We start from the raw sequence: 26,716 nt of genomic DNA on the forward strand, positions 1-26,716 counted from the left end.
CAAAACCATTCATTCCTGTTAACCGTTCTTGAATCTGGAATAAGTAGAAATGTATAGAACCAGGAATTTTAAACAGTGTTTTTAATTGAAAATAAAGCTAAAGCATGCTTTTCAACAGTGCAAATTTCCATAATTTTGATTTACTGCTCTCATCATCACAACACAGTATACCAGCATGGCCCTTACCAAGGGCTAGGCCCTAGCTATTTGCATGTTGAATTACTTTGATTTTAAGTGCAAATATAGATAGTCACCTCTGATTGTCAATTGCAGTAGAAACTCTCCTGCTCTATGCACAGAATGGTCTGGAAACAGAAGTTTGAGAGAGATGCAGGAAAAAGAATAAGGTAATAGAATCCAAGTGCCTGAGTTCTGGTACCAAAAAAGCCCTGATATAACTATTATTATTATTTTTTTTTAATTTGGGGCATTACAACTCTAACCCTTCTTTTTCTTGTTTGTATTTACTGCTTTATCATTATGAACAGTTAGACCATAAAATATTCTGTTGTTAAGAGAGATATTTTCATTATTTTGAAAGTTTGAATAGTCATGTTCAGATCACAAGATGGGCAGGGAAGAAAAGTAACAGTCATCTTATTTAAAACATTTGGGTGAGAACACAAAAAGGACTTTTCCAAATGCAAGGAGTGGCTGTAAAAGTAAAAGCACATCCTTAAAAAAATACAATGCCATATTTCTCTTACTCATTATATATGAGGCAGCTTTTTAAAAAATCAGCATTCAATCAAGATTCACACCCCATCTTTCCACTAAAAAAAAAAAAAGCCAACAAAAATAAAACAAACCCACATAGCAACAACAAAAAGTTAAGTGCAACTACTCTTGGAGAGGGAATGAGAGGAGTAAAAAGAAAAAAAAAAACACATCCCACAAACAAGAGCTCCAGAAAATTACATTTTGGGCTCACAGAAACTTCTTGCTACCTCACTGTGTAACCATGTAACCTAACAAACTTTCACTGAATTAACAGTTACACTTCCAGGTCTGAAATCTAGTGCATAAACTTAATGGCTCATTGTAATATTTATTATTCAACCTTTTGACATTTATTTGTAGCAGTTGAATTGAGGTACCGGTGCATTATTAGCATTGAAACAGTAAAGTGTTCCAGCTCTACCATAATAACTGAGTTTTACTTGAGTCTTTAGCCTGAAGTAGTCTGTGGTATGTAAACCAACCCTTCTCCCACCCCGCCCCCACCCTACTCCAAAAAAAAAAAAAAACCGCAATGGAAAAAAAAAGTAATCCGATTTCTGTCTTCAAAATGCGATAAACCAGGACTCCAAAGGGGGTGTAACACCATTAATGGACTTGTACAAACCATCCTGTGCAGTTTACAACAAAAGGAAGGTAATATGGTTCAAGAAAATATCTTCCAAAACATCTTTATGAATTAAATTTCCTGAATTTGTGACTAGGTGGGAGAGGTATTGCAGAACCGCCCAGCTGCCATTTCCATATAGGATGGGCCTTGTGAGGAGTTTGGGAATCCTTAGTGGTGTTTAAGGAATATGCAGGCCACAAATCCCCATCTTTCCCAATAATGAGTGATGGTGGACAAGGAAAATTTGCCATGAAATTAAATGGCCTTTTCACTGTGGATGCTACATTGTTGGCTACCTTTTTGCGTCTGTTTATAACTGTAAAGTCATCCAGTGTTCCTTCATGTGTCTCGGTTTTACCTGTAGGACGAGGGCTTCTAGCTGATTTCAAGTTTGGTTTGACTGGAGGAGTCTGAAGGACAGGTCGTTTTCCCAGAACTAGTGTCCGGTAATTTTTTCTCACCCTGGCACCAAATTTATATTCCCCATCCTCAGGTTTTGGAGAACCTAAAGTGCATGAAAGGCCCTGACTTTGAGCCAGTGGATTCAAGGAAGGAGCTTCTTTCTCAGGGCATGCAAAACCTTCCTTGGCTGTGGTTAACAAGGCGTCCTCCTCTTTATTTTCAGTCACACTGTAAAATTCACCCTTTGTATCATTGCACTCGCACTTTAGCTTATTTGTGATAAGATCAGGTTCATATTCTTCATTAGCACTACTGTCTTCTACTTTGATTTTAATATTGTGCAGAAATGGCAGTGTCTTGCCGCCCGTGTCAGAGCAGGGGTTCTCTGCTTTAGCAGCAGCAGCAGCAGCAGCAGCAGCAGCAGCAACAGCAGCAGCTGCTGCTGCTCCTCCTGCTGCCTCCACTTCAGGATCAGTTTGAGAAGAGGGCAAACCCGTAGCAAATGCGGGACAATGAGGGAGTTTGGAATCTTTTTCAGAATTTGCTGCAGCTCGGGAAGAATCATTATTTAAGAACCTAGCAGCTATTGTGCTGTTATCTGCACAGTGTGTAGTAGGAGTTGCTGGTAGGCATTTCCTAGCCTCTCGGAGTATTCTTTGTTGTGGAAATGCATTGTTTGTCTTTGGGCTAGGTGAAGAGGCCCCCTCTGCCAGGCAGTTAATGGTCAGGTCAGTTCTCTTAACCGTACTGGAAATTTCAGAGTGTGGGAATGTAATCTCAGATACCCTATCGTTCCTTATCTCTGGGAAACAAGTCCCCAGGCTGGCCGGACAGTACCCCGGAGACGCTTTGGGGGCCCAGCTCTGCAGATTCCACTCCTCGGGCGACTCGGCTTTGACACCACTCTTGAGGTCGGGAAGTCTGCCGGCGTCCTCGAAAGCAGCGGGTTTGGTTGCAGCGGCGGCGGAGGCCAGATGGTACAAGAAGTTGGCCTGCGCCTGCACGCTGGGAGGCTTGCAGAAGCTGGTGCGCCTGAAACGGATGCTCTGCACTGACACTTGGCTGGAGCCGGAGCTCGAGTCTGACTCGGTGGACGAGTCCTCCTCCTCCTCCTCCTCCTCCTCTTCCTCCTCCTCCTCCTCCTCCTCCGAGCTGACTTCACTGGAATCCGAGGCCCCGCTGCCCCCCTCTTCCTCCTCCTCTTCCTCCTCCTCCTCTTCTCCTTCCTCCTCCTCCTCCTCCTCTTCCTCCGAGGACACAGAGTTGCTGGAGCTGGATAAACTGGAGCCAAAATCCGAGTCGTTGGCTGCGTGGTCCGAGTAGGAGCTGGACTCGGAGTCGCTGCTGCAGCTCTCGGGAAAGCTGCCCAGATGGGGCTGCGGCGGCCGGTGGTGGTGAGGGGGGTGGTGACTCGGTGGCGGCGGCGGCGGCTGGGCCCGGTGGTGGTGGTGGTGGTGGTGATGGTGGTGGTGGTGGTGATGGTGGTGAGGAGGCGAGCAGAAGCCGTTCACCAGATGGAACCGCTCCAGGCACGTCGCCCCGGCGGCCGCCGCCGCCGCCGCGGCCGCCGCCGCCGCCGCCGCCGCCTTGGCTTTGTAGGACCTGGGCAGCAGCAGCAGGCGCCGGGCGCCGGCGTGGGGCGCGAGCAGGCCGTCCTTGGCGGCCCCGCGCTTGCGCTTGCAGCGGTAGGTCAGGCTGACGGGGCCCCCGGCGCCCGCCGCCGCCGCCGCGGCCGCCGCCGCCGCCGCCGCCGCCGCCTTGGTGGGCTGGGGCCCGGCCGCCGAAGCCTGGTAGTAGGCGGCGGCGGCGGCGGCGGCCGCGGCGGCGGCGGCGGCGGCGGCGGCGGCCGCGGCGGCGGCGGCGGCGGTGGCTGGGTTCTTGCTGCACAACAGGCTCCGAAAGTAGGCCGGGTCCGAGTGGAAGGCGACGTAGTTTCCCTGGAGCGGGGCGGTTTCATAGTTTAGAGGGGGTTTGCCGGGCGATCGCACGATTTCCGGGTAGGGAGAGCCCGGGTATTTGCTAAAAATCTGAGGTAGATGGGCGGCGGGGCGCGCGGCGGCGGCGGCGGCGCCCGGGCGCGGGGACTGCGCGCTGATTGGCAGGGGCCGCGCGGCTCCGCTCAGGCCCCGCCAAAGTTGCTGCTCGTCCTTCCAAAACCCCGCGCGGGGGCCGGCGGCGGCGGCGGCGGCGTGGGCGCGCTCCGGCGGCGGCGCCGCCTCGGTGGCCAGGGCCCGGCCGACCCTTCTGCGCTTGGTCTTGAGCACCCGCTCGGTTTTACACGAGGTATACAGGGCTTCCACGTCTTCCCGGGAGATGAGCGTGCATTTGGCGGCGTGGAAGGCGATGCTGTTGATGGCCTTGAGTTTCCGCAACTCCTCCAGATCGCAGTGGTGCTTTTTCACTTTCAGATGATCCATGCGCTTGTGCACGGTGGTCCTCGGGATGTTTTTCAGCAGATCTGTGAAGACTTGGGAGAGGGCAAACATTTGCTTTCCTTTAATGATGAGGTAGCCGAGCCTCACGCCATCCACCTCTTCAAACCCTGACTTCAGGTCTCCCATCTCGGGCACTAAATGATCCCCACCATTTGCAGTAAATATATACGTGACGCATACATACACATGTATGTATGTTAATCCTCCGCCAGATGCTGCGGGTGTCTCAAGGCATCCTGCTAATAAAATAACAAAGACTGTTATTCCCGGCGAAGGGAGTGCCAAACTCTAGGCGAAATTATTTGGGGGGTGGGGAGGGTTAAACAAAACACACGCACACACACTCTCGCACACACACACACACACACACACACACACCACACACATACAAAACACCATGAAATTACACTGACTTGATTCTTGCTCTTTTTTTTGCTTTTCGTTTTTTTGCAAAAGAGGGAAAAAAAACATCCGGTTTCTGAACTGCCAGTGTGTGATGGTCTGAGTCCTCCAGGCAGATCAGTACCTGGGCCGCTCCATTCCTTCTTTCTCCATTGGAGCACTATGATAATGGAATGTGAAGGGAGAAAGAGAAAAGAAATGCAGCTGCTATTCCCGCCGCTGCTTTAGCTACAAATAAAATGACAGAGTGAAGTGAGCTCGTCCGGAGACACCTTCATCAATTAATTCCCCTAAAGCCAACGCTGATTGGACACTCCTGACAGGTGATGCAATAAAAATTGATATTCCACCCCTTCCCCCCAAAATCTCCTACTAATTAGCATACCCTTATACTGCCACCTCCCCTCCCAAAGTAAATAATACAGTCGGTATATAAATCTTTCCATTAAACTATCGGAGCTCAGAAACAGCCTGACTCACAGACTTCAAAAGAAGCAGTGTGTGTACGCCTTAAAAAAAAAAAAGCCACTGTATATTCCCCTTTAAAGAAATATTGCCTATTTTTTGCTTTATTTGCATTTTTTACTAATACAGCTATTATCATTTTAAACAAAAGCATTAAAAAAGAACATTATCAAGTCCAAATACATATACCCCACCCCCTTTTCCTTTGGAAAATGGAGCTTAAGCGAAAATGTGCAGAATAGCCTGCTATTTCCCTTATGGGAGTGGGGAAGGAGACCGACGGGAGTTCCAAAGTTACACCGCCCATGAACCACCCCAGTACAGACTTACGTTTGGAATTTCTCTCGATTTTCCTTTTTTTTTTCCTCCCCCCTTTGAAATGCCTTTTTACAACCAGATACAAAGTTATTTGACCAAGCAAGCAGTTCAAGGCTCCAGCTTCTAAACACTGTCACAATTCAACTGGATTTCGGTTCTCTGCTGGGGGAGTGGGTTGGGGAGGAGGTAGGTTCACGTCAGACTCATAACAAAGCATAGATAAGCCAGAAATGTGTACACTTTTCACAATTAACCAGGCTGGATTGGAGGCGGGATCTTCCTAGAGTCTCCAGGACAGCTTTCCTCAGGGTCCTGTTCCCCACAGATCAGAATTCCAGGGAGTAGATTACTTTTTTCTTTTTTTTCTGCAGCAAAGAAAAAAAAAATGTAAAACGCCCAAGGTGCTTCCAGAGGTTTTACACAGTAATGATGGAAAGAAAGTGTTGATGTATGGTACAGCCTATTTCAGTGGTCTCTGATGGTTTAGTTGATAGTTTAGGTGAATCTTCCACAAATGCCTTTTTTTTTTTTCCTTCCATGAAAGCCAAGCCTCTGCTTCGACAAAATGACTTTAGATGAATATCAATACGGTCTGACCTCTTCTTAAGTCAAATTAAGGCATAGTTTGCTGTCATTTTCAAGGATATCCAAAATATTGGCAAATGAGAGCCAGGGTCTTCCCACTTGAATTACCAAGATCCCAAGGCGGTGTGTTGGCTGCTCTGCAGAATTCAGCAAAATCTTCTTAAACTGTTCGGTGTTTGCAGCTTACAGCATAAATATGACCCAAGCAATTATATATTTCCTTCTTCCTCCAAAAATAGACACATCCGTGTGGTTAAAGAATAAACGGATATTTCTGAGCCTGCAAGGAAAAAAAATTGCAGTAATTTCTTTCTTCACAGTCAAAAGTTCCAACTTCCCCTGTTCTCGTCTGGCTAGCAGGAGCAGGTATAGCTACAAAAAAATTAAAAAATTAAAAACAGGAATCAAATGTACAAAAAAGGTAGTTTGCTAGACAAGATGAAATCTCGGCCCTACTTCCCCACCCCCACCCTCATCTCCTGTGTAATTTCCCAGGAATTTTGAAGAGAATTGGGAATTTCAAGAAGTACATCCGGAAATGAAGGAAGTCTATTTAAGAGAGTCTGTAACTCAGGAGGTTGGGATTTGAAAAGTCAGCCCTGGACTACTGTTGCACTCAGCACAGATGTAATCGCCGCTCTTCAACTTAATCAATGTGTGTACAAACCACGATGTCTAGTTCTTGCCTTTGAAATCTAAGGCTAGCATTTCCATCCAAGAAATCAGAGCTACAGCAAATTACATTTTTGTCCCTTGAATGAGAGAAGGATCATTGAATGGATCTCGTGATATTTCAGGCTTTAAATGTAACCGAGAGGCAGCAATGAACAATGCCTCGTCACAGCTAATACCATCCACCGAGTTGGCTTTCTTTTGCATCTGGATCTATCACACCGCGTTTTTCTCTTTCACTTTCACAGGAGGCAAAATGCACAAGGTTTATGCAGAAAGCGAAGTTCCCAGGAAAAGCAGATTCTGATGTTTGTTTTTTAAGGTAGAAAGACCGGAGTCTTTCTATTGCCAACGACAATGATGTCGTTTAAAAATTCCTCCTGATGCACTTATATACTTCCAGCCCTCTTCCTCCCACCCCACCCCGCCCCTTCCCCTCCTCCCCCAGCTTTAAGATTTAGACCAAAGAGTCAAGCAGCCAAGAAATACTAAACTAAAAAAAGGAAAGAAAGAAAGAAAGAAAGAAAACCTTGAGAAGGCATTACAAAAGACTGGCTAGAGAGTCTTTGGGTGGGGGCTTGGAGGGGGGGGTGGTCAGGTAGTTTTAGTTTTCTTGATTCCTGTTCAGATCTTTTAGTAGTCTCTCTCTCTCTGATCCCTGCCACATAGCAGTGGGATGCAGTAACCACTTCAAATTCACCTTTTCCTCTCCTCCTTTAAAACTCTGACAATATAGGCATTTTTGAAAACTAGCATAATGTTAAGTATTTTAAAAACTAAAACTCTTTGGATCAATTAAAAGCAAAGGCCAAAGGATTTAGGAAATAGGAATGTGTGTTTTGCATGTGTACAAACATGTACACACATCTCTTTATACTATTTATTTAGGATGTATGTGCACACACACACCTTTTCACTTATCCATTTTTAATACTGCTATTACATATCCTTCTTGTCTAATACATTCTTTTGTTCCTTTAACTTCCCCATTTCTCTTTCTCTGTGTGTGTGTGTGTGTGTGTGTGTGTGTGTGTGTGTGTTAAGGCTTTGGCACTGATGCTCTTGCCTATACACACACACACACACACACACACACACAAATGTGACAGACAGCTTTCTTGTGGCCATCAGCACACGTTGCATATCCGGGGTCTTCTCCAGGCACATTGGGGGTCAATCCCGATAAAAAGATCTCGCAGAAGCCCCTGAGCGCTCACACATGAAAGGCAGGGGACTTTAAGATGGATTTGCATGCACACCGGGGATTTCGATCAATAGCTACCAACATTTATGGCTTAGATTATTAATGCGAAAGCTGGCCAAAAGAATGGGGATGAAAAATTAAAGGTGTCTGTTATCAATTATGCTTAAAGTTATGCAATAATTTACTTACTTTGCGTGGATGTGCGGATCCAGATGTATAAAGTACTATTCTTCAAAAGCTAGGGGGTTTCTTTGATAAATTTGTTGACCATGTCAGCCGCCTCTACAATCAAAGATGAACCCAATTCAGATGATGGGCTGTATTCAAATTCTTTTTAAAGAGAGGATATATCAAGTTCTATGTTTCTCAAATACATGCATGTATATGGATGGAGATACTCAAATTAACATTCATGTTTACATGTATCTATCTTTGATTATTGTGAATTTAGGAATAATATATAGATGATATGCATTGAGGTTTTTTTTTAATGAAATGTGAGCCTTTACATGGCGAAGAAAGCAAAATCTTTATGCCATCCTAAAATGTACCTTTGAAAATAGAGCTCCTTGCTGCAGGAAAATCCTCTATAGAAAAACAGATAGAAATATATTTTTAATGTCCACTTACTTCTGCATTTACTGTAAGAAATCAGCACTTTCAGTTTTTAAAGTGATGGACTCTGACGATCTGAACATATTTGTCTTTACTTATCCCATATGAATGTGCTAAATTTACCTTCAGATGTTCTATTTTGATTTATTTTCACCGTATTTTATGTTTAAATACCATAGCAATTCAGCCTGACCTCTTTCCTCTGGAGCAAAGTAATGCACACGGCATTTACAGTCTTTTAAATGTTTAGCTGGGAAATGCAATAGCAATTTGCAGGAGTAGTTTACTAATGGGGAAAGTTCTTTTGAAAACCTGAAGGAAAACCTAAGAGTACTTTTGCATTTCTACACTACAACTGTCATATAATTAAAGTATTGAAGAGCATTAAAATAATCCTTTTCTTTCCAAGCTCTCACCCATACATACATAATTTAAATGAGGATCAACCCCCACCCCCCAACACCACCTAACTTCACCATATACATTTGTTTTAGTGATTGCTGGGCATATTTTGTTCACAGTGAATTCAAACAGAAAAGAGTAAGGAATATCACAAAGGGCTACTGGTTAGAGGAAGAAAAGAAGTCATTTATACTGATAACCAAAAGTAACTGTAGTATTTGTTATATAAAATCTAAAATAGAAAGAACTTAAAGTCTCACATGGCTGAATGTTGAGGAATTAGACAATAAAATCTAAACCATTTCTCATCTCATATCAGATTTTCCCTTTCCCTTTCCAGGAAAGGGAACATGAGACTACAGGAAGAGAAAACTTAAATTATAACTTAGTATATATATGTATATATATTTTTTCTTTTTGTCTCATTCAAATATATCAGGGCAAATCATTCAATGGACCCATCCTTCTGTTCTTAGGCATTTAAAAATCCTATCTTTAACAGAAGTTTGAGACACAGAGTATATGCCATGTTGTCTACTGACCCATAATCAAAATGCAATGACCTTCTACCCTTTTTCTGCCCCCTGACCCATCTTGAATTCAATGCAGCCTTTATAAATTTGCAAATCCTTGGAGGTAAAGGAGTTTTTGTGAGGCTTTGTTGTGAAAAATCCCTAAGAGTGTGCTTTCTAAATTAGACAAAGGTAAAGCAGGAAGCCTTCCTGGATGAGATTTTATACAGGTGAGCCAAAGACAACTCTTCAGCTAACACATATTACAAGCTACAAAAACCCGTTATAAACATAGGAAACAAGAAGGTATGGATCGCATCAAATTAGTGTGGTGCAAATCACTTTCGTGATGTAAGAAATGGTTAGTCCACAATCTTCCTGCTCTTCTCATCTCAAGGGCTGTGGGGGACCCTAGTGACCAAGGAAAGAATGGGGGGTTGGGGGAGGGTAGAAGACAGGGAAGAGAAGGGAAGCCAAAGAAAGGCTTGAGACTGATTTGAATCTGTAGGCACATTCCCTTATCTTTCCTGCTATCAGCCAGTTTAAAGGACACCATAATTATGATGGTGATAAAACAATGCCTGCTTATGTGTGCTGAATAAATAAAGAATGTTTACAGCTCAAGAATCTTTTAATTCCAATTAAATGCTATCAAAGAAAAGCCACTTTTCCTACTGCAACCGCCTTTCCCCCCAATTATCTTGTTTTGTTGCAATATTTTTCTATGAAACACAAGGGCCTTTTCACAATTGATCCTGAAAGTAGTGTGTGTGTGTGTAATCAGAGAAAGTAGAGTTTAACCTTAGTATAAGAAATAATATCATAGATCTCAAGAACAACCATGTATTTGGATTTTCCAAGTTTTTGTTTGTTTTGCTCAAAGGCCAAAGGTATAGAGTGATGACACTAAGTGCTGAGGCCTATTTATGGGCTGCTGGAGCCACTCTGAGATCCTGAGCACCCAGGAAGGGAGAAAGGAAAGATAAGACTTGAACAGCCTGATGGTCCCTAGAAAGGGAATCCTCTGGTTCTGTTCCCCCTGGCTTCAGCCCAACTCCTTCTAGGAGCACTGGAGCCAATCACAGTCTTCCACTGCTGCAGCTACTGGGAACACACATTTTTTTTTTTTAAGTGAGAGATTAAAAAAAAAATCAACTCTGGATTTATGGATCTACAAGTATTATTTCCTATTTATGCCATCAGCAAATCACATCATAACCAGATTTAAACAAAGTTTGGGCAGTAATGCCCATCAAGCTAGGTTAAAAAAAAATAAAAGACTACTAGCTAGAAAATCCACTTTAAAAAATTTGGAGTCAGAATAAAAATTAAGTGTTTTAACTTTGAAAAGCTAATTTTTCGCCTTTGAGACCAAGTCTAACACTAATAAAATTCAAATAAACGTCTCTCTTGCCTCTTTTTTTTTTGGTCATTCCTCAACATTTTAATTCACATTTTTATTTTCCTATTTTCTCAGTGCTAATGGTGTTTGCTTGTTTTTAAAGAACACATTGCACAACAAAAGGTTCTGGAAAACACACTTATTGTGTTAAGTTCCTGTCCAACCCTGTTTTTCCCTCCATCTGTCTAAATAATGCTCGCTCAGTACAAACTTGGGGGAAAAAAAAAACTTCCCTTGAGGAAATGCATCATATTTCTTAGTTTAATATTATTTGGTGATGGTGTGCAAAAAAAAAAAAAAACCAATGGTTAAAAACAAAACAAAAAAACAAACCCAGGGTGTTTGTTAAGTTTTCTGGAGAGTTTCAGGCTCCTTTTCCTTTTGAAAGTTTAGAGCTCCAATACCCTCAATTCTACTGGCAGAATTAGGATGGATTTAGAGGGTCCTAAACGTGACCGATTCACTAAGGCGGGGGGCTACAGCTTGCAGCAACGTGCTCCGCAACTTAATCCTACGCTAAAAGAGGGCAGCGAGCGAAAAAAAAAAAGAATGGAATACAAACTCTCCCGCCATTCGTAGTTGCTTCCAAGGTGGATTGTGTATTTTAAGGCTGATGGGAGCGTCTGGTTTTTGGAGCAAAAAGAAGAGAAGGTAAGTGTTTGTCCTTGCAGCCACCAGTTGTAGGGAGAAACAATGAAAGAACAAAGGGAACCTCTTCCCCTAGCTCAACATTTTCTCGATCTCCCTCCGTTTCGAGCCAAAAAAGCCTGGCGGGAGAAGGGTGGATGGGTGTGTGTGTTGCGGGGGGGGGGGAGGAGGATATTCACTTTTCTCCGAATCGGTCGGTGGCTCGGCTGGTGGAGCTAAGAATGAGAGAAAGAGTTGCGAGGGAGCTGTAAATATAGACTAAATAATAATAATAAAAGCTGGCTGCGGCGAAAGCTCCACAGCGCCAGTCTGCAGGAACTTGCAGAAGTTGTGAAATGCAGGAAGGCAAAGCCTCCGCACAACCTCTCTGCCTCCTAGCTCTCGAACCCAAAGTCGTGGAAATGGCCTTTTTCTTGCCGTTTGGACGTGTGTGTGCGTGCGTGTGTGTAAACGTGGAGGTTCTGTGCCTGGCGAAGGCTTTAGGTCGAAAAGTGATCTCTACGGCTGTCTCTGGAAAGGGAGCCGTTGCAGAAGGGGTGGGGGTGGGGGAAGGGGATCTTAAATTGGCGCTACAGTCGGCTAACCGGAGAAATGGCAGCTCTGGCTGGGAAGGGATCGGGATTTAGTTATGTATTTTGCTTTGGGGAAACCGAGGTAATCAGGAAGTCTGCTTCTGTGGTTCCGTGTGGCGATCTATAAGTGTGTGTGCAGCCCCCAAAGCTGTCGAGCACGTGAAACGTAGTGTAATTTCTTTTTCACTGCCCCCCCACCACCCCCCAAGCGGCACCCCAGTCTCGGTCCGCCCGACCCCACCTTCAAACCTTAAAATGCGTCTATTACCTGCCGGGTGACGGCGACACATGTTTATGTTTATGGTGGGGTTGGCAGCAGTGTCAGGAGCCACCGCGAGGGGCGGGGGTGGGGAGGGGGGTGCAGCCACCCACCCCCCCACACACACACACTCGTGCGAGCGCACGGACGGCCCCGCGGCGAGCCCCGGACGGGAGCCCCCGAGGGGAAGGGCAGAGTCCGGGCGGGTGTCGGGGGAGCGGGGAGGAACCGGGTGAGGCGGGAGACCCGTGGCGGGGCTCTTCTTCCCGGCAGCCTGGTTCACCCCGGAGGCATGCTGGCGCGGTGAGGGGGGGAAGGCGGAGGGGGGGGAGAGGAAAAACAAGAAAGGCTCCTTCGCGCTCGCTGCGTTCACGTGTGGGCGCGCGTGTGCGTGGACGGGGCGTCTGGGCGCGCGGGGCCCCGCCGTGCCCTGACCTCTGACCCCGGCTCCGCTCCGCGCTCTCTGGGTGCCGCGCGGCCACTTTTTACCCAGGATGCCTCGCGCGGGCCGCGCTCGTGCCGAGCTCGAGTCCTTCCTAATCCTCCATTCCCCGATTTCCACCTCTCCCCCCCTCCGCTCGCCCCACATCCCCCCCCAACCCCAACCCCTGTCACCCTTCCCCGCCCCCAACGCCAACCCCGGGGGAGGATTCTCCGGCGGGGAACCCCCGCCCCACCCCCCAACCCGGCGGAGGCCACGGTAACCCAAACCGGGCGGGGCGAGCGCCGGGGGCCCGGCCTTCCCCCCGCGGGGCCCGGCGGGGCCCGGGGGAGGTGCGGAGCGGGGGCGGCCGGGGGGGGGGGGGAGATCGGGCCCCGCGCGCGCGGCCAGGCCGAGGCCCCGACCTGTTGACTGCTATTGGTCGGCTGGTCGCGGGGCCCGGCGGCAGCCCAGCCCCGTCGGCGGCGTGGTCGGGAGGAGCTGGGAAGGCTGTGGCTGCTCTCTCCGCCTCCCTCCAACTTTTTTTTTTTTAAATGAAACCCCGGGGGTGGAGGGGGACGGGGGGGGGGGGCAGGGTGACGACCTGGACCAGACTGCCCCGCCAACTCCTCCGCGGCCCCATCCTCTCCCTGAAAGTATCGTCACGCGCGAGCCCGCCGCCCCCTCCCCCGAACCCCCACTATTTAAATCCTCCTTCCCTCGGCGGCGCCCCGCTCCCGGGCCCGGGACCTCGGCGCCCCCCGCCCGCCCCGCCGCGTCCCCTGCGAGTACCGTGGCCTTCTTCTGCCCTGGAAGCTCCCCCCCCCCGCCCCGTCCCCGGAGGCGTCGGACAAAACCCTTGATTCGCTGCGGGCCGCGCGACACAGCCTCTGCCTCCTCTCGGGCACAAGGCGTTGGATGGAGAGTTTAAAATAGTATTTAAAGAAGTTATTTTTTTTTCTTATCTAAAGGAGGGGGATCCTTCTTGTGTAGGTCCGAGACTATATACGTGCGATGAAAAATATAAATATATTTTTCTAAATGCGGGAGATGTAGTTAAGGTGAAAGGTTGGCTTGGATTTGCTGCGTCTCGGTGTAGATGGGGGAATTCCCGAGGAATCAAGCTCTTCCACCCCGAGGGGAAAAGAGCGCCAGCATCCGCGTTAGGCTTGGAAGGGAGACTTCGCCACCACTAATGAAAATAATCGGAGGGAACTGTTTCTCCCTCCCCCCGCCGCCCCCCGCGGGAAAAAAAATGTTGTGAAAATAGCAGGAAGAAGGCCGCGGCGCCCGCTGGAGTCGCCGGGGGAAGCGCCTCGGGGGTCACAGGCCCGGGGACCGGGAGAACCGGGGCTGGGCCGGGGCGCGCGGGCCGCCGTGCAGCGGAGGAAGCGGGTCCCGGAGCCCGATCGCCCCCCATTGTTCGGCCCAGTCGCCGCGGCTCTTCCACCCGAAGGAGATGGGTGGGGGGCGGGCAAGGTGTCCTTCGGCCAGGCGACCCCTCCCCCCACACACCCTTCAAGCCCCAAACCTCGTCCAGGGTTGGCCGGCAAGTTTGACGGTGTGGCCGGGCCTGCGAGGGGTTTCCGGGGCGGACGCGGTAGACGGGAGGCTTCCCGACCCGGAGGAGAGCGGGGCGAGCCGGCCTCGCTCCCCTTCACTAGCGGGGTGGGTGGAGGAGAAGCTGGAGAAGAGTGTAGATGTGTTTGTCAAGGGATCCCTGGACCAGCGACACATGTGGGCCTTTGTTATTTTATTATTATTATTTCCCCCCTTTTTTTCTTGTGGATTTGGAAAGTTAGAGTAGGTTATGTACTGTGGGAGATACCTTGAAGACGTCCGGGTGGGAAAATGAATGTCAGGGTTCAAAGGAGTTGGGAAAAGCACGCTTCCTCGCCCCCCATTACTTACTGCTAGGCTCTTTGTTGTGCACCGGGAGTCTGGGCTTAAAAGGAAGGGCAGAGCCCCAGCCCTAACAACCGGTCTGGATTTCCTAATGCGAAGAGCATTTTCCAAATAACAGTTGAGTTTCAAAAGGGAAAAACGCCTAGTGTGCCCTCACACCATGTTTTGGAAACAAATAATTGCGCCTGTGAAACTCTGCTTGTTTTCCTTTGCAAGGCATAGGAGGAAAAAAAATGATTTCTGGCAAATATCATAGTTTTGTTTGTTTGTTTGTTTTAAATGAAGATTTCCAACAAGTGCTCGTGATGTAGACAAGACCAAAGTCATTGTGTGCGTGAAAGGCCCTGAAGAAATAATTTCAGTCCAGTGGCCCAAACCTTGATAGGGCAAGAGAGTAATTTCGACTTAGATTTATAATAGACTTTGCGGAAATTCCTTCGAAAATACTCATTAGGAGTCTGTGTATCAGGCAGCTCTCTTTCCCAAGGTGGATTTTTAAAAACCAATTAGAATTGATCTCTAATGGAATATTATATTTACACGTCATCATCAAAACATCATTTGGCAAGGGTTTTGAATTACAAGAAAGAAGTTAACAGATGATGTCCATAAATAGTATGTTTGGGGAAAAAAACCCTTAAGAATCAGTTGAAGGTAATAGTGGTCTAATTTTGCATTTGAAATGCTATAGAATTTACTTACATTTGAACACTTTCATTTTTTTCCGGTTTTCTTTCTGAACTTGCATTTCCTCATAGAATCATCGAGTTTTTTTAGGAGCACTAGGAGAAATTCTTATATGAGAAGTCATTTGAACTGTAATTATGAGAAGGTTTGGACAGAGAAAAAAACAGGGTTGAAAATTAAGTATTTTTAATCGGTTCATTCAGTTCCACACTTAACCCCCCTCCCAGCCAATTTACACTTTTTATTTGTAAGTCTTTGACTATTTGAATAGCTTTACAAGTTTATCTGTTACATAGTTGACAGTAGTAGACAAACCTTTTTACATCTTTTACTATGGTGCATTTTTGTTTCATTTAAAATAGAAAAATTAGTTACAAGTTAGGATATACTTGCGAGAAAAACAAATGGGTGAAAAGGGGGAGTTAATGGGGGTGGGGATGGAGATGGACAAGTAGCATTCCTTGTCAGTCTTTGTGATACTTTTCTTTAATATTATGCCATTCTATTTTGCACTTCTGCTTGAACCAAACATGATTTTTTTTTAAATTGGGCTAAAGTGCCACCATATAAAAATTACCTACATTCTGGATTTCAATTCCACAGCTAAGTAAAACTGACAAAAAGAGATTCAATGCTTGTGTGGTTAATTTGCCAGGAATGTTAAGTTTTGCAAGATTCACCCTATGGGGCCATGTTGGTCCTTGGCACTGTTACTGTACAATTTCCAGAGGTAAATATACACATTAAAGATTTTTCAAATCTCATATACTCGACAGTTTTTTAGTTGAAGGAATAAAAAATGAATTTGTCAAACTCATTCTTTCTGGAACACAATACACGTAATTAACATATTCTTGGGCTTGTTTAGAGATTTGGTAAGCAGTGGCCCCTTTCTGAGAGGAAAACATTTAAATCTTAAAAAATGACCTTCTTGGGTCTAAATAGTATTTACTAATTCACTCTTTCTCTTCTTTACCCTTTCTTTCTTTCTCTGTTTTTCCTTTCCTGTCCTTTATATTTTTCCTCCTCGTTTTTATCGATATGCTTCATTTCTTTTAAGCTTCTTTTCCAGTCCCAAACTGATTTTCCTCTTTTCTGTAGGCAGATTCTTTTCTCTTAGATAATTGTATTGTTTCCTATAAACATAAACCTACAATTGTCACTTAAATCACGCTTTAATTACAACAGAGATGCAAATCTTCATTGTCAGTAAAAAAAAAGAAATGGAATGTGGACTTTACAGTTCTCCCTTTACATTATATTGATGATATCCTGAAAAGTCAAAGTGAAATACACTTATGCTGAATCACAGGGAAAAAGAAAAGAAAAGAAAAATCCCAATTGAAATGTTTGAAATTCAGGTAACACCTAGATCTAAAGGCATTTTTGAGACATTCTTCTATTGATAATTACATGGTGTTTTACCTCCCTAAATGTAAGCACAGCCAATTAATATCAATTTTGTAGAAAAGGGAATATCTCTGAAGCCAAACACAAGATTAACTAGCCAAACCCTTTATAGGAAATATTAGACTTTCATCTTAAAAGATTTTCTATTTACATTGCACATGATTTACATTTGAGAATTACCTAAATGAACTTTATAAAACTGGTGTGCATCTAGCAATAATATTAGTTACGATTCCTTCTAAGAGGCTTATAATATCATGACTTTTGCATGAAAAGGTGGTTAGCATTTTAAGGTTATTTTAATGTAGACAATTCTAAATTATACACTCTCCACGTGTACTAACTCAAGTATTAAAATCTTTAAGGAAACTAGTTTAGCTGAAGACTTCTATTAGTTCTGTTGTACCTACGAAGTCTTAAAGTCTTCTCTTTAGTCCAAAGAAGTAGCTGATAAACACCAACATTCTACCTTCAAAGATTATTTATGTGGGCCTACTATGTGCAAGACATTTTAGGAACTTGCTTGGTGCTATTGAGAGGGGGAAAAAGATCATCTAGTAAGGCTGATAGGCTTCATTAAATGGAATCTTGCAAAAATCCATTAACAGAATCACAACTGAAAATATAATTGAAGTGCATACTCTTTAATGAAAATTTGAATACAGAATACATTTAGATATCATGTGCAGGTTTGCTTCTATAAAGACACATGCTCATTTGTAAGGTAAATAACAAACCTCATTTCAGAAATATGTCAGTATTTTAATCAAACCCCCATATATGCATATGGCTTATGATACTTTTCATATAAAAAATAGAAAGCGCTTGGAAATCAAATGAGTGAAACAAAATTTTACTCACAATTTATCCAATTTTATTTAAAAGAGGATAGGTCTGAAAGTCTGTATAGTCTTAAGAAAGGTTATTTTCTCCCCAGCTTTTTATCTAATTTATTTAGAAGCAAGGTTATAGCTTCCAGTTAGCTCTAGTAATGCATTTTGTTTTAAAAAAATTCAGTATTTTTAAACACTTGTGGAAGAATCAGACCTAAGGGAACTATCTATGGTCTTATTGTTATAGAATATACCTGTTTGTATTCTATGCATAATTATGGAAGTATGTTTTAATAATGTGTCTGATAAAGTAAATTTAGTAATACAAACAAGTCAAATGAAACTTGTTTCAGATCGAGATAAATATGTGTGATGCTAACCTATGAATCAAATGTGGTTTTAAATACTTCTTCCACAGTATCTACTTGTGCAATTGATTATAAAAAAGCAAATTCAAAAATTTTGTGCCTCAGTTAAGGACTAAAGAAAATTATAAGAAGATATATTACCCATAGAGTGAAAATACATTTTCCCATTATAGTAGGGTTAGAGGTTACATCATAAAATACTTTCCTTCAGTTTTTTGTGGTTTGCCTCTGATGATTAGTTTAGGGAAATAGATGAATCAGTACTGTGTTAGTGCCTATTATATGAAGAAGAATATAAGAGATAATAGGCTTTTTATTCTACAGGTATTTAGGTAAACTTGGATATTTTGGGAATATACAATTAGATTTAAATAGTAACATTTTAAGATTAATATTATATCCTTTTCTATGGCATTCTATAAATCTCATGTTAATTTATTTTTATAGCACTACGCATTTTTAAACATTTACTTGAAATTTAACAGTTTCAATGGTTGTTTTATTCATTCTGAGACATAAGAATTGGCATATTCAGCGAAATATTACATGTTATAGTAACATAAACGTATCTAAAAAAGAACAAATATACATGTGTAAGACATGTATACATGTGCAAGGAATATAGAAGTAAGTGGTATATTCATGATATCCAAAACAGTACCCAACACAGTAAATGTTCAATAAATAGTTACTGAATGAAAAAATAATTCACTGTATATTTGAACTCTTCAACGCTCAGTTATTCTTCCTTTGCAGTTAGTATTTTATCAAAATATGGTGAACAATATACTTCACATACATAGCATAAAAAAGTTCAATATCTGGTAGATGAGTTAAAAAATGACCTTTATGGGGGGGTTGGTCATTATTTTCGTAACAACTCAGACTATGTTAAAAATCAATTTTCAATAATTTGAACTGTGCTTTCTTAACATTTATACATTTGTATGTCTTTAACAAAATTTATATACAGGCCTGATACATTGCCCCTATTTTAAAAACTTCAGAATCCTTTTACAAATGACTTTTTTTTGAGAGAGAGAGAGAGACAGCAAGTGTTTGCTTACATTTATTAGGTGTTACAGAAAAAGATAAGGTCATCCTTCTTTACATATCAATTAATTCCATAATCACAAGAACTAAGCTCAAATGCACAAGAACGTACAATAAATGGATCTTTAAATAATTTAGTGTCTTCTTGGGGACATTTCACATTGATTTTTAACTCAAAATAGCTCTACATTCAGAGTCTGAGCAAGAATCAGATATTGAAATGGTAGGCTTTCTATAAGGGTAAAGGTAAAATACACGGAATAGTTAAGATGCACAAAACAGTATACACTTTTATTTGAAGGCAATTTTAACTTTGTAAATTTCAAAGACTTGAGGTTGATGGGGTACACTGTATGCATGTGTGGAAACGTCACAATGAGTCCTCCATAACAAATATTAATAAAAGGGATCTTTAAAATAAGTAAATCTATCCTAAGAAAATTTCAGAGACACTATTTTTCAAAGACATTTTAAGAAGAGTTATTGTATATACTGAAATTTAATTATTGCCACATCCTCCTAAAATTTCATTTTTAATGTAACGCTGTGGTCACTCTTTCTAAATGTATTAATTTGGTTACAGGAAAATTCTCCTTTTTCCATCTTTTTTTTCTACAGCTCCAGCCCTGTGTGTCTTTTAGTGTACATTTTCTCTTTATTATAAATTTTGGTAGATTTCCATTATGGTCGACACCTCACTTAGCTTTTAAACATTTGACTATACTGCTAATGTATGCTTATAGTATAGTGTTATTCTTAAAAGATTTCTAGCAATTCATTTGCAATAGAAAAAATAGCTCTCTTAGCCATTTTTTTCTTTATGTGAACATTGGGAATGCTTTTAAAGCTTAAACTATTCTATTATGTTCTGATGACTGCCTAGAATTTGGATTCCTCCGTCCTTTAGCATTATATAAGTGCATTTTCCAGATCATCACATTATATTGCTAATTCCTGATAAACCATTTTGGTACCTTCAAGTTATTAACCAAAAGCCGTGAATTCGCCTTGTAACTGTGCTTGTCATTTAAACAATCTCGCCATAATTCCCATTTCATGCTAAACTTTTTTTGATTAGACACTTTTTTTTTCTTAAAAATCAATATTGGGTTTAGGAAGATTTTACAGCTTAAAAACTGCTCAGCATCCAGCTAATTAATCTGAGGCCTAATCCACCCCCCTCCACATTTGTTGGTGAGGAGGGAGCTCCTGTCCTCCTGCCACTTTAGACTTCACGTTTCCAAGAGTAAGTGTGGGAGAAAGCCAGATAGAGTCATTCTCAAGCACGACTGGACTCTCCGGTCTTAGGGCGTTCACTAGCCTTCGGGGCCAGGCTAGGAGAGCTGGGTCCCTTCCCCCGGACGGTCGTTGACTGCGTGCGGTCTCACCCCGCAAATTCCCGATGACCACTCGCACCCCTTCCCGCGCGGGGGACCCGCCGAGGGCGGCCTTGGGGCTCCCGCTCCGCGTCTAACCCTAACCCCAGCTCTTGACCTCCGGCCTGCGGCGCCCTCCCCCTCCGTCACGGGGGCCGAGGCGCTGCGTAAATGGGCGGTCGATCTGGCGACACTTCCAATGGGGGAACTTTGGGAAGGAGCCAGGATGTGAATTTAATGGGTTGGAGAGGCAGCGGGCAGTAGTGTGAAGTTCGCGCGGCCAACACTGCAGGAAGCCATGCTTCATTACACCCTTCATGGAAGCTGGCAATCTCTCCCCACCATTGTTACCCACGGCTCAGTCCTGGAGGAAGAGGCCATCAGGTAGGTTCCCCGCGCGGGGAGCTGCCCCGAGTGTGTGTGTGTGTGTGTGTGTGTGTGTGTGTGTGTGTGTGTGTGTGTGTTGGGGGGGGCAGTGAGCCACAGCTTCACAGGGCGCAAGACCCCGCCTGGCCTATGGGAACCCACCTCCCTCCAGCCTCGCTCCCAGCCTCTGCCCCACACGCACACGCAGGCCGCGCGCCCGGCGCCGCAGAGCGCGGCCCAATGTCCCGCCCCCCACGTGCGCGCTCCCCGAGCTTTCCCCTCGACTCCCTTCGGCCACCGCGCGCGCCGCCGGCTCCGCTCGCCTACATTCGGTTCCCCTCGGAGGCGACGAGCCGGGCGGGGAGGTGCTGGCCGACGAACTAGGGCCAGTCAGTCGTCGGGCTCGGCGGCGCGCACGCCGGCCTCGCCTGCTCGCGCCCCCTTCACGTAGGTCGCTGGGCGGACGGGCACGCGCACGCCGAGTGACGCTCGGAGGAGGAAGCGCAACCCCCTTCCCCTCCCGCTGCCCGAGGCTCAGCGGGAGCCCCCCCAGTGCGCCTGTGCGGAGGCCTACTTGATTATGTGTGCCCTCTCCGGGCGCCAGCGTTAGCGGCCGGGTGGAGGTGGGGTGGGAAGACGCCAAGGAGGAGGAGGAGGCGGAGGAGGCGGTGGAGGGGAGGTGGGGGGAGTCATCAAGGACATGGCTCCTGACTCCTGTGCGGAACGTGAGTGACTGAGCGGCAAAGCCCGAGTGAGCGTGCGGCCGGCGAGCGGGCGGGCGGAGGCCGGGGCGCTGGGAGGGAGCGGGAGTTGGAGTGGGGCGGGGGAGGCTGCGTGTTGGCGTGCGTGGGGGGGGTAGGAGCACCCATTGGCTTGCATGTGTTTTTTAATGGTCCCCCAACTCCCTCTTAGATGGTCTCTAGCGACCGGCCCGTGTCACTGGAGGACGAGGTCTCCCATAGTATGAAGGAGATGATTGGAGGCTGTTGCGTTTGCTCAGACGAGAGAGGCTGGGCCGAGAACCCGCTGGTTTATTGCGACGGGCACGGCTGCAGCGTCGCGGTGCATCAAGGTAAAAACACCCCACCGCCCGCCGGGCCGGCCCGGCCCGCTCCCCGCCGCCACCGCCACCGGCGCCGCCACCCCCACCTCGGCCGCGTTCGCCCGCGCGCCCCGCCCCGTCCCCGCCCGCCCGGCGTCGGGGCCGGCGGGAGGCTCGCGGCGTCCGCCGCGGGCCTCAGGGCTGTGGGCCGAGCATGTGCGAGAAAGTGCGTGTGGTCTGGGCTGTCATGTGATTCAGCGCTCCCGCTCCGCGTGTCATTTGGTGTCCGTCCTGCGTCGGGGGCGGGAGGGGGGCCGGCAGACTTTCCGGGGGCGGCGGTGGTGTGCCGGGCCGCAGGACTGGGCCCCGCGTTGGGGTCCCCGTGGCCGTGGGTGTGGGTGTGGGTTCGGGCGTCCGAGACTCCGCCCCCTGCCTGTCCGGTCCCGGCTGCCGCAGTGCCTGCAGACTTCCTGTTCCGTGGAGCCCGGCTCCCCAAACGCGACTGGGCTGCGAGCGAGGGGGCGGGGGCTGCCATGCTGGTCGAGGTCAAGGAGGGAGGCCGTCAGCCACCCAGCTGCTGCTGCCCACGACTGTGGAGAAGCAAACCTGGGGCAAAGCTGCTGGTGCCCGGGTGAGCCCCACTGGGGCTTAGCTGCCCTCAGACTCAAGCCCCTCCGCGGCCTTACTCAAGAAGAGGAGGTGGTGGAGCCCCCACTGGGCCTGGGGTTGTTTCTTAGTTTATGTCTGGGTGTTTTCATTCGGCGAATACTAAGGAGAAAAAGTGGAGGATGCCACATAGATAATTTTTCTGTTCCTTGATGTTTCTGGCTCTCCTGTTTCAGGTGCTAAGGAAATCCAGGTTGAAATGTCTAGTTAATTTTGGGTGTGTCTGTCATCTGCCCTTTTCGTTCCTAAAGGCAGCATTAAGTGATGCAGATGTAGATGTCATTTGGTTGAGTTTTTGAAGGTGGAGGGAAATTCCTCCTTTTCTCTTTCTTCTTTTGGGTGTATTGTGATTTGAACTCAGAGCAATCTTTTGCCAAGCAGGTGTTCTGCTGAGCTAGGCTTCCAGCTGAGGTCTCTAGTACATTCTTTAAAGAATGGAGTATTGCAACTGGGAATGGCAGTGGTGATGATCTACCATAGTGAATTAACCTGAGAAGGCAGTTTTATTTATTATAAATAACTTGTATACTTTTGTGAAGGAATGAAAACAATGTGTATCAAAACTAGATAAATGATAGTGTGATTTTGGATTGGCATTTGATATACACACACACACACACATACACATATGCACATATATATTTATTGTTGTTTGTATGGCTTGAACTCTGAGCCTGGGGGCTGCCCCTGAACTCTTCAGATATGGGTTACCATTCTTCCTCTTGAGCCACAGCTGCACTTCTGGTTTTCTGGTGGTTAATTGGAGTCTCATGAACTTTTGTCCATGATTCTCAAATCTCAGTCTCCTGAGTAGGATTATAGGCACAAATCACAGGTGCCCCAAGGCATTTCTATTATAGTATTCTGTGGCATTTCTGGGGGTATTGGTGATGAATTGGATAAATACTGGATTTTGTTCTGTCAATACAAAAATGTATGTAAATCTTAAGTTTTTTTTTCTTTTAGGAATAAGTACTTCATGTAACAGTATGAGTTTGGATACTGCTATTTCTTGTCTGATAAATATTTTTACTGTGACATATTTACACATGTTTAAAGGGATTAGGGTGCTCAAGTTTGATAAGTTGAAAAAAGTTCTGAGTCTAGCCAGGTGTTGGTGTCTCACGCCTGTAATCCTAGCTACGCAGGAGGCTGAGAGCTGAGGATCATGGTTCAAAGCCAACCCTGGGCACCAAAGTCTGTGAGACTCATCTCCAGTAACCACCAGTAAACCAGAAGTGGTGTTGTGGCTCAAGTGGTAGAGTGCTAGCCTTGAGCTGAAGAGCTCAGGGACAGGGCCCAGGCCCAGAGGTCAAGTCCCACAACCAACCAAAAAAATGTTTTGATTGTAAACGAACGCTTATGGCTCACACCTGGTATCCTAGCTATTCAGGAGGCGGAGATCTGAGGATTGCACATTGAAGACAGCTGAGGCAGGAAAGTCTGTGATACTCTCATGTCTAATCACCAAAAAGCTGGAAGTGGAGCCGTGGCTCAAATCCCACAGTATTAGCCTGAGCTGAAAAAGCTCAGGGATAGTGTCCAGGGCCTAGTTCAAGTCAAGGACTGAATGTTCTGATTCTATACGTTGTTGCTCCCAATATTTTAAATTTCTGTTGAGCAAACTCGTGTCACCTGAATGCGGTTTTTACACTTTCAGAAAATTTTCAGCTGATTATGTATTAATACTAAAAACAACCTTTTCCCCCTTTTGTGCTGGGGATCCGATCCAGGGCTTTATACATACTGGGCAAGTATTGTGCCTTGAACTACTTATGCAGCCTTGGATTTAAAAAAGTGTGTGTGTGTGCGTACGCGTGTGCATGTGTGTAGAGGGGGTGTTTGAACTTAGAGCCTCTTTTGCTTGGCTTCTTCAGCTTATGGCTGGCACTCTACCACTTGAGTTATGCCTTAATTTTTATTTTTATGTTTTTGTTGGTTAATTGGAAATTTTAGATTTGTCTGCTTAGGTTGAACGTCAGTCCACTCAAGTCTTCTGAGTAGCTAGGACTTACAGACTTGAGGGACCTGCACCCTGCCAGCCTGTATTCTTTTTTTTTTTTTTTTGCCAGTCCTGGGCTTGAGCTCAGGGCCTGAGCACTGTCCTTGGACTTTCTCAAGGCTAGAGCTCTACCACTTGAGCCTCAGCACCACTTCCAGCTTTTTTGTATGTGGTACCAAGGAATCGAACCCGGGTCTTCGCGCGTGCTAGGCAAGCACTTTAACCACGAGGCCAAACTCCCGGCCAGCCTGTATTCTTTTTTTTTTTTTTTTTAATTTATTTTTTTTGCCAGTCCTGGGCTTGAGCTCAGGGCCTGAGCACTGTCCTTGGACTTTCTCAAGGCTAGAGCTCTACCACTTGAGCCTCAGCACCATTTCTGGCTTTCTTCTATGTATGTGGTACCGAGGAATCGAACCCGGGTCTTCGTGCATGCTAGGCAAGCACTCTATCACTAGGCTAAACTCCCAGCCTGTATTCTTTTGAGATAGGATATTACGTTGAATCACAGGCTGGCCTGGAACTGAGATCCATCTACCTGAACTTCTGGAGTGTTGGGATTTACAGGTGTGTGCCGCCATATGCAGCTAAAAACAACTTTCAGGCTCGGAATGTGGCTTAGTAGAATGTGTGGAAGAGTGCTTGCTTAGTATGCATGAAGCCTGGAGTTTAATTATTTGGTACTACTTAAACAAAAAATAAAAACAATAAGGGTGTGGCTTAGTGGTAGCATGCTTGTCTAGTATGCACGAAGCCCTGGGTTCCATTCCCCCCTACCACATACACAGAAAAAGCTGGAAGTGGCTCATGTGATAGAATATTAGCCTTGAGAAAGCCCAAGGACTTCACCTAGGGCCTGAGTTCAAGCCCCAGAACTGGCAAAAACAAAGAACCAAAACTTGCGTTGAACCTATGAATTTCATATATGATACATACTCAGAATATTCATTCAGATTATAAAATACTTAGAAATGACCATGCTTGCATGTTTTTCGTTTTTTTAAATAATTATTGAGATTTATTTTTTGAGATTTTTTTGAAATGTAGTTTCATTGAGATGTACAGTTTTTGTGGGTTTTTTTTTTTTTGGACTCTTCTATCTTGGTATTTGGGATTGAACTCAGGACTGGACTTGCTGGGCAAGTGCTCTGCCACTGAGTTACAGCCCAACAACACATGAGATGTACAACTTTGCATAATTCAGAATGTACACTTCCAGTGTACAGTTTGGGTATATTCATAAATTGCACAGTCATTACTAATGTTTTAGATCCTTTTCATCACCCTAATTATCCTTTTCATCACCCAATTCCAACGATCTGAGGAAGCCACTAATCTTTTTCTGTCTGGATTTTCTTATTCTGGATATTTTCATACAAATATCACTTTTTTCTCATTTGTTGTGGAAATTGAGCTCTTAGTCCTTGAGCATGCTAAATAAATGTTCTACCACAAAGTGTTTCATTTTTAACATTACATTTTAATTTTTTTTGTAATATCTGTTGCTTATTATTTGTTGATGCCAGTTCTGGGGCTTGAACTTAGGGCTTTTTTGCTCAAGATTAATGCTCTACCACTTGAACCACAGCTCACTTGGAACTTTTTATGGGTGCTTAACTGCAGATAGTCTCAAGAACTTTCCTGCAGGTTCTGGTATCAAATCAAGTCCTCAGAACTCAGCCCTTTGAGTAGTTAGGGTAAGAATAGGCATGAGCCACCAGTGCCCAATTTCACTTTTTATTAAATAACTATGTACATAGTAAATAGTATATAAATGTTCAATATTTCTAATGAAAGTAGTTGATTTGGATAGCTTGAGGGATTGCTTACTAGAGTTTTATAAAGACTAGTTGTCCATAATTTTTTCAGTTTTAATATTTTAAAATATTTTGTTTCCAACAGCTTGCTATGGCATTGTTCAAGTGCCCACAGGACCATGGTTTTGCAGGAAATGTGAATCTCAGGAGAGAGCAGCTAGAGTGGTAAGAACTATTTTATCAAATACATTAGAATATTTACATGATTAGTTTAGGATCACACTCTTGTTGCAGTTTCAATAAATATCAATCTTTTGTTGTCAATATTATAATTTAAGAATGTTTGGGCCAAATATGGACCTGGGTTTAATAGATTTTGTATAACCTAAAAAATTCAATTAAGTATATGTTGATAGATACTTTGAAAATAAAACTAGGAAGTCATATTCAGGACTTTGTATCTATACAGGTGGTAATATTTCATGTGCTCTGAAAGTTACGTTGGATAATGTAATGACTATAATGGCAGTAGGAACATAAGAAAATATGACACTTCTGCTAGCTTTTTTCTTTTTCTTCTTTTTTTTGCTAG

The 26,716-nt window shown here is 44.9% G+C and overlaps 2 protein-coding genes across 11 annotated transcripts in view; one reads left to right on the forward strand and one right to left on the reverse strand.

Moving 5' to 3' along the window:
* Nucleotides 1-1,253: 1,253 nt before the first annotated feature.
* Nucleotides 1,254-12,333, reverse strand: Skida1 (SKI/DACH domain containing 1). 3 transcript variants are annotated; one of them, XM_090319183.1, is made up of 4 exons: nt 12,251-12,333; nt 8,021-8,113; nt 5,383-6,235; nt 1,254-4,424 (listed from the first exon to the last, which is right to left on the reverse strand). In XM_090319183.1, the coding sequence occupies exon 4, from the start codon at nt 4,309-4,311 to the stop codon at nt 1,411-1,413; it is 2,901 nt and encodes a 966-aa protein (XP_090175309.1). In that variant the 5' UTR covers nt 4,312-4,424; nt 5,383-6,235; nt 8,021-8,113; nt 12,251-12,333; the 3' UTR covers nt 1,254-1,410. The 3 variants fall into 3 exon arrangements, with proteins under 3 accessions (XP_090175309.1, XP_090175310.1, XP_090175308.1); XM_090319184.1 differs by lacking the exons at nt 8,021-8,113; nt 12,251-12,333 and having other exon boundaries at nt 5,383-6,416; XM_090319182.1 differs by lacking the exons at nt 5,383-6,235; nt 8,021-8,113; nt 12,251-12,333 and adding an exon at nt 4,599-4,739.
* Nucleotides 12,334-20,483: 8,150 nt separating this feature from the next.
* The window catches only part of Mllt10 (MLLT10 histone lysine methyltransferase DOT1L cofactor), a 121,473-nt gene continuing 115,240 nt past the window's right edge, over nt 20,484-26,716 (forward strand). For 5 of the 8 annotated variants that reach the window (XM_090319000.1, XM_090319003.1, XM_090319009.1 and 2 more), the window contains exons 1-3: nt 21,334-21,411; nt 21,573-21,732; nt 26,270-26,349. In XM_090319000.1, the coding sequence (XP_090175126.1) occupies nt 21,573-21,732; nt 26,270-26,349 (240 nt within the window). In that variant the 5' untranslated portion in view covers nt 21,334-21,411. Of the gene's footprint in view, nt 20,679-21,333; nt 21,412-21,572; nt 21,733-26,269; nt 26,350-26,716 lie in introns of those variants that run through there. The other 3 variants (XM_090319002.1, XM_090319001.1, XM_090319008.1) reach the window with 3 other exon arrangements.

This window comes from Megascapheus bottae, chromosome 26 (genome assembly GCF_031878675.1).
Source record: "Megascapheus bottae isolate mThoBot1 chromosome 26, mThoBot2.hap1, whole genome shotgun sequence".
In the NCBI taxonomy this organism is placed as follows: domain Eukaryota; kingdom Metazoa; phylum Chordata; class Mammalia; order Rodentia; family Geomyidae; genus Megascapheus; species Megascapheus bottae.